This window comes from Bubalus kerabau, chromosome 4 (assembly GCF_029407905.1).
Source record: "Bubalus kerabau isolate K-KA32 ecotype Philippines breed swamp buffalo chromosome 4, PCC_UOA_SB_1v2, whole genome shotgun sequence".
Classification (NCBI taxonomy): Eukaryota; Metazoa; Chordata; class Mammalia; order Artiodactyla; family Bovidae; genus Bubalus; species Bubalus kerabau.
The window spans coordinates 106669085-106682457 of NC_073627.1; the positions used below are offsets into that span (position 1 = coordinate 106669085).

Consider the following 13373-nt stretch of genomic DNA (forward strand, 5'->3'; position numbering starts at 1 on the left):
ATTGCCTTTCTTGGGGATTAGAATAAAAACTGACCTTTTCCAGTCCTGTGGCCACTGCTGAGTTTTCCAAATTTGCTGGCATATTGAGTGCAGCATTTTCACAGCATCATCTTCCAGGATTTGAAATAGCTCAACTGGAATTCCATCACCTCCACTAGCTTTGTTCATAGTGAGCTTTCTAAGGCCCACTTGACTTCACATTCCAGGATGTCTGGCTTTAGGTGAGTGATCACACCATCATGATTCTCTGGGTCATGAAGCTCTTTTTCGTACAGTTCATCTGTGTATTCTTGCTACCTCTTCTTAATATCTTCTGCTTCTGTTAGGTCCATACCATTTCTGTCCTTTATCGAGCCCATCTTTGCATGAAATGTTCCCTTTGTATCTCTAATTTTCTTTTTTTTGGTTTTTATTTTTTTTTTTAATCAAAATGGAAAGTATTTTTTTTTTAAGAGATCTCTAGTCTTTCCCATTCTGTTCTTTTCCTCTATTTCTTTGCATTGATTGCTGAGGAAGGCTTTCTTATCTCTCCTAGCTATTCTTTAGAACTCTGCATTCAGATGTTTATATCTTTCCTTTTCTCCTTTGCTTTTCGCTTCTCTTCTTTTCACAGCTATTTGTAAGGCCTCCCCAGACAGCCATTTTGCTTTTTTGCATTTCTTTTCCATGGGGATGGTCTTGATCCCTGTCTCCTGTACAATGTCACGAACCTCCGTCCATAGCTCATCAGGCACTCTGTCTATCAGATCTAGTCCCTTAAATCTATTTCTCACTTCCACTGTATAATCATAAGGAATTTGATTTAGGTCATACCTGAATGGTCTAGTGGTTTTCCCTACTTTCTTCAATTTAAGTCTGAATTTATATATGATATCAAATGTTGTGATGAGCCATTGACCATAGGTCTACTCCAGGGTTTAAAAACAGACCCTGTGCAAGTTGGCATATATACCATATATATGGCATAGGATGGAACTGACAGATGGAATTCCATTTCTTAAGATGTTAGGTAAATTATATTTTTGACGGCAGCATTTACTCTTCTGGTGAGAGTTCATTTCTTTTCTTCTTTAGATCATAATGAGCTTTCTAAAAGCCATATCTACTTTGAACTTTAGGCAGTCCCTAATTTAATTCCTGTGCAACCATGCGCTCATGAAATTGTGGCTACAGGACCTACCACTGACTGTGGCTCTGGGTATGTTGTGGTCGTCATCTGGACATCAGTAGTGAATCCAAAGCGGTTGTGAGGAGAGATGATACGCAAATAAGTAGCAAAGTTTAGAGACTAGTAGAAATTGTGAACCTGCTAAGCCCAAATTATAGGATTTCCATCTTGTTTTGATTACCTTTATAAGGATGGAACCAAAGATTCCATTATCATGGTAGAAGGTTTTTATTGTGACTTCTTTCTTTTTCAGTTGATTTAGTCCAATTCTTATTTCTTAAACTGAAGTAGAGTTGATTCCATATATGTTTAATTAGGAGTTAAATTATCCTTACATCCTGAAAATGATTTTCTAGTGTCTGCATACATGCCCAGTCAAGTCTGACACTTTGCAAGCCCATGGACTGTAGCCCTCCAGGCTCCTCTGTCCGTGGAATTCTCTAGGCAAGAATACTGGAGTGGGTTGCCATTTCCTCCTCCAGGTGATCTTCCTGACCCTGGGATTGAACCCATTCCCAGAGTTAAATGAATGCTATGAAAGAAAGCCTAGCAGTGGTGGTGTTGTTTTGTTTTTATTTTGGAATGGAGTAACTCCACCATTTTGTCTCTCATATATGTAATACTTTTAGCCACAGGGTTTGTAAAGCACCTTATCAAGGTGCTGTCTAACTCTGTGACCCACTGATATGCTTCATTAAAGCCAGCCCTGGGTTTAGATCTGGGTGTCAGTGAGAAATGTGTTGCTGTTTTCCCTTGATATATGGGAAAGATTTGGAAAACAATATCACAGTATTCTCAAAGTAGATGTAGCAATAGTAGTAGTATTAATGAAATTCAAAATTTTAACTTGGGAACATTTCTTTAAAAGATTTCAGATATTTTCCCATTTGTTTGCAAGTTGAATTTCATCCATTTTTTTTTCCTCAGAAAATCATATAGATGGTATATATGCTTCATGAATGATAAAACAGATGTTACACTAGCTGTTGCTGTAAAACCTATAGGGGCAAAAGCACAGTACATCCTCTATATCAGAAAAACCAAAGGTTTTTTTTTTCCTCCTCTTCTTACTGTTTTCTTATGCAGTTACATCAGACTTGCCCTTATTCCTCCCTGAGGATTTTTTTATTATTTTTTAATTTTATTTTATTTTTAAACTTTACAATATTGTATTAAAATCTGTTTAGTAGATATTGTTTTAGAAATACACACCCCTGGAGCCTTTGTCTCCACAGAGATCTGTTGCAGCATCTTGAAAGGAGAGAAAATTACTTACTCGTGTTTCTTTTTCTCTGCAGATATACAAACCCAGTAGATCATCACTTGCCTGCCCTCTGTCTGCCCTGAGTTGGGGATAATGCCTTGTTATTATTAGACACTATTATGGTTATTATTTTCATTTCAAAAAGTCTTGAAGGTATACAATTCAGTCAGGGCTACAGAAGGAAAGACATATTCAGAAAGATGCATACCTCCTGCTGGTAGGCGAAGTAAAATCTGACCTGTTTTGTACTGAGGCATAAGAACATATTGAGTAATGAAAACTTCATTCACAAACAGAAGGAGTGTTACAGAGTATTTTTTAAATGTTTTTGGCTTTGTAATAAGAATTTTGCAGTCACATATACCAACCGTTCATTTTCTGAAGTTGATTAATTCTAAAATTCTGTGTATAGATTCACACGTATATACAAGAAATGGACTGGCAGAGAGTCGTGATAGCAGTAGTGGACATGTTGCTGCAAACACCCTCTGCTCCAAATGGGGGTCTCTTCTTGCCTAACTGGCTTTGAATGTCTACTGCTGGCTTCCTGGGAGGTGGAAAAAATATTGCCACCTTTCCTGGGCAGCAGTGCAGAAGTTAAGTGGGCCGTTTCTCAGCTTGGGTGTTTTGTGAATAACAGAACACAGAATTCCTCAGGGCCACCCTGAGGGTCAACCAAACATCCCATTTTTAAACAATTAAATGTATAGCTTTGATACAATAACTTGAAAGGGGGCACAGAGAACCTAGTTTGCCTACAGCTGAACAATATATAAATCTTCCAGTTTTGGAATTAGCTGTAAGCACTGTTTGAGGAGAGTTCACATGGTGGAGTTGGGGGGTGGGGGGTGGGGTCACAGGTCTCACCTTTCTTCTTAGGAATGTGTGATGTCTCCCCAAATACATAAAGAGGTGGATTGAGTATCATGTGTTCAAGTATATGTTTTAATTTTCATGCCATGAATTATAAAGATATATACACAAAGGTATTTCTCATCTGTTATAATTAACAGTTTTAACTCCAGTTTTAAAGAGTGGAATTCATGGTAACTTAGCAACATGAAATTCAGTGGAGTCAATTTTGTAACATGTCTTACAGAAATCTGAATCAGACAATAGGTTTCCAATTAAACTGTTAATTGTGTCATTTGATACTTGGCTTGTAGGGCAGAGGCCCAACACAGAGAACAGAAAGTAGACATAGACATTATTAATAATATAACAATAATATTATATTATTATATTAATAATATAATTCAACTGATTCTCTTCTAAGCATATGACAATAATTTCATAGCAGATTATCAGTACTTTCCAAAGTAACTATTATAACTGAAGGTCATCACACTTTTTTTTTTCCATTTTCCAACAGAATTTTGTGTTACCTATGTCTTTATGCTGCAGTAAGGTGATTGCCCAATTGTCAAAAAGTTTCCAAAACACTTGGGATAGAATATGAAGCCTTTATCATGGCCTACAGACCCTCCATGGTCCAGCTGCTAGTGATTTCTAGTCCTATGATATATATTCTCTTTGCTCATGTCTTCCCAGCTGCGGCTTCTGGGCTATTCTTTCAATAAAACAAACATAGTTCTGCCTCAGTCTCAGCATTGACTCAGCATTTGCTCTCCTTTCTGCTAAGAAAGTGCACGTGTTCACATGGCTCACTCCCTCACTTCAGTCTCATTTCTGCTCACTTATCACCTCCTCAAAAAGTTTTCCTAACACCCTGACTTTAAGTGCCAGAGCCCATCACTCTGTAGTCTCTTGACCTGATTTACTTTTTTCAAAGGATTTCAGTTCAGTTCAGTCGCTCACTCGTGTCCGACTCTTTGTGACCCCATGAATCGCAGCACGCCAGGCCTCCCTGTCCATCACCTACTCCTGGAGTTCACTCAGACTCAAGTCCATCGAGTCAGTGATGCCATCCAGCCATCTCATCCTCTGGTGTCCCCTTCTCCTCCTGCCCCCAATCCCTCCCAGCATCAGAGTCTTTTCCAATGAGTCAGCTCTTCGCATGAGGTGGCCAAAGTACTGGAGTTTCAGCTTCAGCATCATTCCCTCCAAAGAAATCCCAGGGCTGATCTCCTTCAGAATGCACTGGTTGGATCTCCTTGCAGTCCAAGGGACTCTCAAGAGTCTTCTCCAACACCACAGTTCAAAAGCATCAATTCTTCGGCGCTCAGCCTTCTTCACAGTCCAACTCTCACATCCATACATGACCACAGGAAAAATCATAGCCTTGACTAGACGAACCTTTGTTGGCAAAGTAATGTCTCTGCTTTTGAATATGCTATCTAGGTTGGTCATAACTTTCCTTCCAAGGAGCAAGCGTCTTTTAATTTCATGGCTGCAGTCACCATCTGCAGTGATTTTGGAGCCCAGAAAAATAAAGTCTGACACTGTTTCCACTGTTTCCCCATCTATTTCCCATGAAGTGATGGGACCGGATGCCATGATCTTTGTTTTCTGAATGTTGAGCTTTAAGCCAACTTTTTCACTCTCCACTTTCACTTTCATCAAGAGGCTTTTGAGTTCCTCTTCACTTTCTGCCATAAGGGTGGTGTCATCTGCATATCTGAGGTTATTGCTATTTCTCCCGGCAATCTTGATTCCAGCTTGTGTTTCTTCCAGTCCAGCGTTTCTCATGATGTAGTTTGCATATAAGTTAAATAAGCAGGGTGACAGTGTACAGTCTTGACGTATTCCTTTTCCTATTTGGAACCAGTCTGTTGTTTCATGTCCAGTTCGAACTGTTGCTTCCTGACCTGCATACAGATTTCTCAAGAGGCAGATCAGGTGGTCTGGTATTCCCATCTCTTGAAGAATTTTCCACAGTTTCTTGTGATCCACACAGTCAAAGGCTTTGGCATAGTCAATAAAGCAGAAATAGATGTTTTTCTGGAACTCTCTTGCTTTTTCCATGATCCAGCGGATGTTGGCAATTTGATATCTGGTTCTTCTGCCTTTTCTAAAACCAGCTTGAACATCAGGAAGTTCACGGTTCACGTATTGCTGAAGCCTGGCATCGAGAATTTTGAGCATCACTTTACTAGCATGTGAGATGAGTACAATTGTGCGGTAGTTTGAGCATTCTTTGGCATTGCCTTTCTTTGGGACTGGAATGAAAACTGACCTTTTCCAGTCCTGTGGCCACTGCTGAGTTTTCCAAATTTGCTGGCATATTGAGTGCAACACTTGCACAGCATCATTCAGGATTTACTACTACCTAACTTTATAATTTATATCTACTCTGTTTCTATCAACCATCTGTCCTACTAGAATGTGAACTCTGTTGAAACCAAACTTTTGTCTGACTTGCTGTAGAACAAGACCCTGACACACAGTAAGAACATAATATCTATTGAATGAATGAAAATTAATTCTCTTGGAAAAAAGAAATTGGCTTTGCATTTCTTTTACAAATACCATAAATCTACTCAATATGAATATTCTTCTCAGTCATTTACATTATTTTGATGGAAATATAAAGGCTTAAAAATTGGATTTAGAGGTATATATATATATAAAGTTCATTCTGTATCTGTCATATCTATCCCTGTAAAGATTTACTGACATTCAACTGACACAGGATTGTTTTTCTATATTATAATAAATCTCTTCTTTTAAAATAAACCATTTTTATTATGAAATTAGTGTATACTCACTTTAGAAAACCTGAAAAATACAAACACTGTACAAAGAATAAACTTAAATCATCTATAATTTACTACCCAGAAAGACCAATGGTAAAATGTTTTCTTTCAGTTTTATATAAAATTGAGATCCAGTTGTTTATCAGAGTTTATTATCTGTATTTTTCCCTTAACATTATACCTCAATCATATCTTAAGAAATATAATTTTGAATGTCCTTCCAATATTCCATTTTATATAAAGTGGCAACCCACTCCCGTGTTCTCACCTGGAGAATCCCATGGACAGAGGAGCCTGCAGTCCATGGGGTCACAGAGTCGGACACGACTGAAGCGACTTAGCAAGCACTCATGCATACATTATTTAAACATTCCTTTTGTCTCTTATTCTTGAACATTTATGTGGGTTTTGGTCTTGCAGTACAAATATAAAACATACTTTCATGCTTATCTTTATATAAAGTTGCATGTTTATCTTCAAATAAATTCAAATAAATTGGCAGTTTTAAGTTGACTGATACTATTTTAATGAAGTATGCTGTCTTGAGGCTAATAAGTATTAACCATTCCCATTTATTTAGAGGTGGGTCTTTTTTAAGAACTTTGCAGATAGTTTCTGTGTTAAATGGGCTCATATCACACGTTTTCCTTCTTTCACTTAACATTTTATCATAGACATCTTTCCGTCTTACTGCCTTTATGTGTAATCTCTCTCATTTCTTTAAAGTGAGTGAAATTGCTCAGTCACGTCTGACCCTCTTTGTGACCCCAAGGACTATGACTCTCCGGGCTGTTCTATACATGGAATTCCTCAGGCAAGAATACTGAAGTGGGTTACCATTCCCTTCCCCAGGGGGTCTTCACAACCCAGGGGTCAAACTCAGGCCTCCTGCATTGCAGGTGGATTCTTATGATTTGAGGTACTCAGGAAGCCCAATTTCTTTAATATATTGTATAAATTTCCATATATGAATGAGCTATTTTGTACCTAGTATCCTACAAGTGGTTATTTAGTGTTGCCCCCTATTTTCTCAGTAGTATAAATATTGCTGCAATTAAAACCATCTTTGCTCATTTGTTTAAATTTCTAGAATTAGAACTGCTAGGTGAAAGCATTTGTGCATTTTTAATTTTGACATTTGTTGCCAAATTTCCCTTCATAAAAGTTTTGTCAATTTATGCTTGAAGAAACAATAAATGAGAGTTCTTTCCCCATAACCTCTTCAATGCTGATCTTTTAATTTCTTATAGTATAATAGATAATATAGGGTATCTTAATTTGTATTTCTTTTAATTTTGAATAAGGTTAATCATATATACTTGTTATGATTCCCTTAGAAGAAATGGAATAGCCATCATAATCAACAAAAGAGTCTGAAATGCAGTACTTGGATGCAATCTCAAAAACGACAGAATGATCTCTATTCATTTCCAAGGCAAATCATTCAATATCATGGTAATCCAAGTCTGTGCCCCAACCAGTAACGCTGAAGAAGCTGAAGATGAACAGTTCTATGAAGACCTATAAGACCTTCTAGAACTAACACCCAAAAAAGATATCCTTTTCATTATAGGGGACTGGAATGCAAAAGTAGGAAGTCAAGAAACACCTGGAGTAGCAAGCAAATTTGGCCTTGGAATACAGAATGAAGCAGGGCAAAGGCTAATAGAGTTTTGCCAAGAGAACGCGCTGGTCATAGCAAACACTCTCTTCCAACAACACAAGAGAAGACTCTACACATCGACATCACCAGATGGTCGACACCAAAGTCAAATTGATTATATTCTTTGCAGCCAAAGATGGAGAAGCTCTACACAGTCAGCAAAAACAAGACCGGGAGCTGACTGTGGCTCAGATCATGAACTCCTTATTGCCAAATTCAGACTGAAATTGAAGAGAGTGGAGAAAACCACTAGACCATTCGGGTATGACCTAAATCAAATCCCTTATGACTATACAGTGGAAGTGAGAAATAGATTTAAGGAACTAGATCTGATAGAATACCTGATGAGCTATGGACAGAGGTTCGTGACATTGTACAAGAGACAGGGATCAAGACCATCCCCATGGAAAAGAAATGCAAAAAAGCAAAATGGCTGTCTGAGGAGGCCTTACAAATAGCTGTGAAAAGAAGGGAAGCGAAAAGCAAAGGAGAAAAGGAAAGATATACCCATTTGAATGCAGAGTTCCAAAGAATAGCAAGGAGAGATAAGAAAGCCTTCCTTAGCGATCAGTGCAAAGAAATAGAGAAAAACAACAGAATGGGAAAGACTAGAGATCTCTTCAAGAAAATTAGAGATACCAAGGGAACATTTCATGCAAAGATGGGCTCAATAAAGGACAGAAATGCTATGGACCTAACAGAAGCAGAAGATATTAAGAAGAGGTGGCAAGAATACACAGAAGAACTGTACAAAAAAGATCTTCATGACCAAGATAATCACGATGGTGTGATCACTCACCTAGAGCCAGACATCCTGGAATGTGAAGTCAATTGGGCCTTAGGAAGCATCACTACAAACAAAGCTAGTGGAGGTGATGGAATTCCAGTGGAGCTATTTCAAATCTTGAAAGATGATGCTGTGAAACTGCTGCACTCAATATGCCAGCAAATTTGGAAAACTCAGCAATGGCCACAGGACTGGAAAAGGTCAGTTTTTATTCCAATCCCAAAGAAAGGCAATGCCAAAGAATGCTCAAACTACTGCACAATTGCACTCTTCTCTCACTCTAGTGAAGTGATGCTTAAAATTCTCTAAGCCAAGCTTCAGCAATACATGAACTGTGAACTTCCAGATGTTTAGGCTGGTTTTAGAAAAGTCAGAGGAACCAGAGATAAATTGCCAACATATGCTGGATCATTGAAAAAGCAAGAGAGTTCCAGAAACACATCTATTTCTGTTTTATTGACTATGCAAAAGCCTTTGACTATGTGGATCACAATAAACTGTGGAAAATTCTGAAAAAGATGGGAATACCAGACCACCTGACCTGCCCCTTGAGAAACCTGTATTCAGGTCAGGAAGCAACAGTTAGAACTGGACATGGAACAACAGACTGGCTCCACATAGGGAAAGGAGTATCTCAAAGCTGTATATTGTCACCCTGCTTATTTAACTTATATGCAGAGTACATCATGAGAAACACTGGGCTGGATGAAGCACAAGCTGGAATCACAATTGCCAGTAGAAATAGCAGTAACCTCAGATATGCAGGTGACACCACCCTTATGGCAGAAAGTGAAGAAGAACTAAAGAGCCTGTTGATGAAAGTGAAAGAAGAGAGTGAAAAAGTTGACTTAAAGTTCAACATTCAGAAAAGTAAGATTATGGCATCTGGTCCCATCACTTCATGGCAAATAGTTGAGGAAACAGTGGAAACAGTGATGGATTTTATTTTGGGGGGGCTCCAAAATCACAGCAGATGGTGACTGCAGCCATGAAATTAAAAACCCTTGCTCCTTGGAAGAAAAGTTATGACCAACCCAGACAGCATATTCAAAAGCAGAGTATATTACTTTGCCAGCAAAGGTCCATCTAGTCAAGGCTATTGTTTTTCCAGTAATCATGTATGGATGTGAGAGTTGGACTATAAAGAAAGCTAAGCACTGAAGAATGGATGCTTTTGAACTATGATGTTGGAGAAGACTCTTGAAAGTCTCTTGGACTGCAAGGAGATCAAACCAGTCCATCCTAAAGGAAATCAGTTCTGAATATTCATAGGAAGGACTGATGTTGAAGTTGAGACTCTAATACTTTGGCCACCTGATGTGAAGAACTGACTCATTGGAAAAGATCCTGATGCTGGGAAAGATTGAAGGTGGGAGGAGAAGGGGATGACAGAGGCTGAGATGTTTGGATGGCATCACCAACTCAATGGACATGAATTTGAGTAAACTCCAGGAATTGGTGATGGACACGGAGGCCTGGCGTGCTCAGTCCATGGGGTTGCAAAGTGGCAGACACGACTGAGCGACTGAACTGAACTGAACTGAAATCCAACATACTTAATAGTGTAGCAATAGCCAGTTTTTTAGGATCTCACACACATTATCTCACTTGACTCTCAAGCTAATTTTGAACCTTAAAATGTTGAATGATATACAATCAAGATCATATAGTGGTTAATGTGGATCTGACTCCAAACCTATGGATGAAAAACAATGTTTTTTTTTTTAATCTTTTTAGTAAGTAAATCCACAGAAGGAGAGATTCTCTGCCATCTTATTGTAACACCTATTCTTGTTGCCATAACCAAATGAGAGTGAGAAGTTCAGCTCCTCCTGTTCTGTGTATTAGGATCATAATCACTTATATTTGAGTCTTGTTCTATTCATTCATAAGTTTATTTCACAACCTTTAACCCACTCTATCCTTGAAATAATCACATAAATTAGATAAGGCCTAAAGTATTGCTTTTATTTTCACCCAAAAGGAAAACACTCTCGAGGAAATGGTGTTTTTTGAGATTGACAGTGAATTAATGAAAAACCAGAATCAGAATTCAGGGCTTTAGGGCTTTAGATGTACAATGGTGATCTGTCACTTGCCAAGTTGAATGTGTAGAATCTGATGCATTAATAGCCACTATATAATTAAGTTTAAAAGTGAAAGAGAAAACAAAAGTACAGTCTTCTGTATTTCCATCTGTCCAGCATTTTACAGTTCTTCATTGCAAAATAAAGCTTAGGAATATTGTTGTTTGTTGTTCAGTCACTAAGTCGTGTCTGACTCTTTGTGACCCCATGCACTGTAGCCTGCCAGGATTCTCTGTCCGTAGAATTTCTCAGGCAAAAATTCTGTAGTGGGTTGCCATTTCTTTCCCCAGGGGATCTTCCCAACCCAGGGATCAAACACACTTCTCCTACATTGACAGGTGCATTCTTTACCACTGAACCATCAGGGAAGCCTCTTAGCGATATTAACCCATACATTTGTGAGATTCTCTCTCTTCCTCATATCTGAGCATATAATGGCTATTTTAATTTGTGTAGGACAAAAACCTCTAGAGAAAGACACTAAATGAAAGTGAGGAGAAACACACACATACACACACATACATCCTACTCTGACTCTAAGTTAAAAATATTAAGGAGATTTGAAGTGCGTGGTCAAGCTTAATAATTGACATATCTTCAATGAAGCCAAAATTTTATTTTGACTTACTTCTATTTTGAGTATAATAGAGTGTATTTTTAGTACTTAATTAAAAATATATTTCATATTTTGGTATGTTATAGTTACACATTCATATTTTTCAAGGTTATGCATTTTTAATTGACTTTATTATGCTCTTGCTAATGGGAGAATCACTGTAATTTAATGAAAATCAGTACAGAAGTAGAATCATTTAATAAATTTGCCTTCCAACAAAAGTTGCAAGGAACCCTGTATGTCCTCTCCTACATTCTACATTGCCACATCTGGGAACATTGCTTAGTATATTTGTAAACTTGCTTGTGTATTTGTAAACATTGCATAGTATATTTTGTAAACTTAGGGACAAATACATATTTTTCCCAAAGTGTACCTCAGAAGTCATTGAGAGATGGTGATACAGTGTTTACCCATCATCATAAGACTTTCACTTTGAGATGCTTTTTCTTATGGTGATGAATTGTCACCCTTCCAAAAATCTTTTCTTTTAATTGATTCTGAGCAATTTGTCAACTTGCTTATGATAGTAAAATGGTTTTTCCCAGTGAGTGCCTATCTAGTTCTCATAAGGATCTAGTCAAGTCCTAATGAAGATGACCTCTTTACCACTCTGTTTGAAAGAGTTAAGCCAGCTGCTTCACTTATGAAATTATTCCATGGAAAGTCATGCACTATACCAATCTATTAGACCTATAACTTCTTTTAATGGGAAAAGTAGGCTGAACGCTAATCCTGGTCACTAACACTGGCTGCATCTGTGTCTTTTCTCTTGGAACAGCTCAATGGTGATTCGGGACTTAACTCTACGCAGTGCTGCTAGCTTTGGCTCCTTCCACCTGATCCGTCTACTCTACGATGAATACATGTTCTACTTAGTAGAACATCGTGTTGCTCAGGCAACAGGAGAGACACCCATAGCAGTCATGGGGGAGGTAAGAGAAGCTAAATGAGCTATGACCCACAAGGCTTTCTAAAAAGATCTGAATTTTATTTTAATCTAAATATTAATTATCAAAGCAATGGTTTCTAATCAATGAGTCTTGGACTCCAGAGATCCTGTATAGTTATTTCAGGGAGTCCCTAAATCCCTTTGTTCATATTTTATTAGTCAAAAGATTCTAAGATTGTAGATGATATCCTGGAAAAGTACATGGAATATTTCAATATGCTATAAAAGCCTCTATATAAAAAAGCTTGAGAATGACTGGACTTAAAAATCCTTAGTATTACTCAACCATAAAACAAAATCAGATAATGACATTTGCAGCAACATAGATGGTCCTAGAAATTATCATACCAAGTGAAGTAAATCAGAACGAAGACAAATATATGATATTTATATGTGGAATCTAAAGAAAATAGTTACAAATAAATTTATTTACAAAACAAAAACAGACATACAGACGTGGAAAACAAAATTATGGTTACAAAAGGAAAGCAGGTGAGGGATAAATTGGGGAATATAGGATTAATAATAATGTAAATCAGGCTTCCCTGGTGGCTCAGACAATAAAGAAGCTGCCTGCAATGCAAGAGACCCGGATTAGATCCTTGGGTCAAGATCTCCAGGAGAAGGGAATGGCAACACACTCCAGTATTCTTGCCGAGAGAATTCCATGGACAGAGGAGCCTGGTGGGCTACAGTCCATAGCGCCGCAAAGAGTTAGACCTGACTGAGCGACTAACACATAGGTTTAACAGATGCACACTACTGTATATACAGTAGATAAACAAGGTTTTACCATATGGCACAGGGAAATTTATCCAATGTTTTTATAATAAAATATAATGGAAAAGAACTGAGAAAAAAGTTTGCAGATATATATATATATATATATATCAGATCAGATCAGTCGCTCAGTCGTGTCTGACTCTGCGACCCCATGAATCGCAGCACACCAGGCCTCCCTGTCTGTCACCAACTCCCGGAGTTCACTCAAACTCATGTCCATCAAGTCAGTGATGCCATCCAGCCATCTCATCCTCTGTCGTCCCCTTCTCTTGCCCCCAATCCCTCTCAGCATCAGAGTCTTTTCCAATGAGTCAACTCTTCACTTGAGGTGGCCAAAGTACTGGAGTTTCAGCTTTAGCATCATTCCTTCCAAAGAAATCCCAGGGCTGATCTCCTT

At 38.1% G+C, this 13373-nt stretch overlaps 1 protein-coding gene across 4 annotated transcripts in view; it reads left to right on the plus strand.

The window, feature by feature from the left end:
• Positions 1-13373, plus strand: part of RFX3 (regulatory factor X3) — a 346378-nt gene that overhangs the window by 306115 nt on the left and 26890 nt on the right. For 3 of the 4 annotated variants that reach the window (XM_055578191.1, XM_055578190.1, XM_055578189.1), the window contains one exon: positions 12023-12176. In XM_055578191.1, the coding sequence (XP_055434166.1) occupies positions 12023-12176 (154 nt within the window). Of the gene's footprint in view, positions 1-2466; positions 2636-12022; positions 12177-13373 lie in introns of those variants that run through there. The other variant, XM_055578192.1, reaches the window with a different exon arrangement.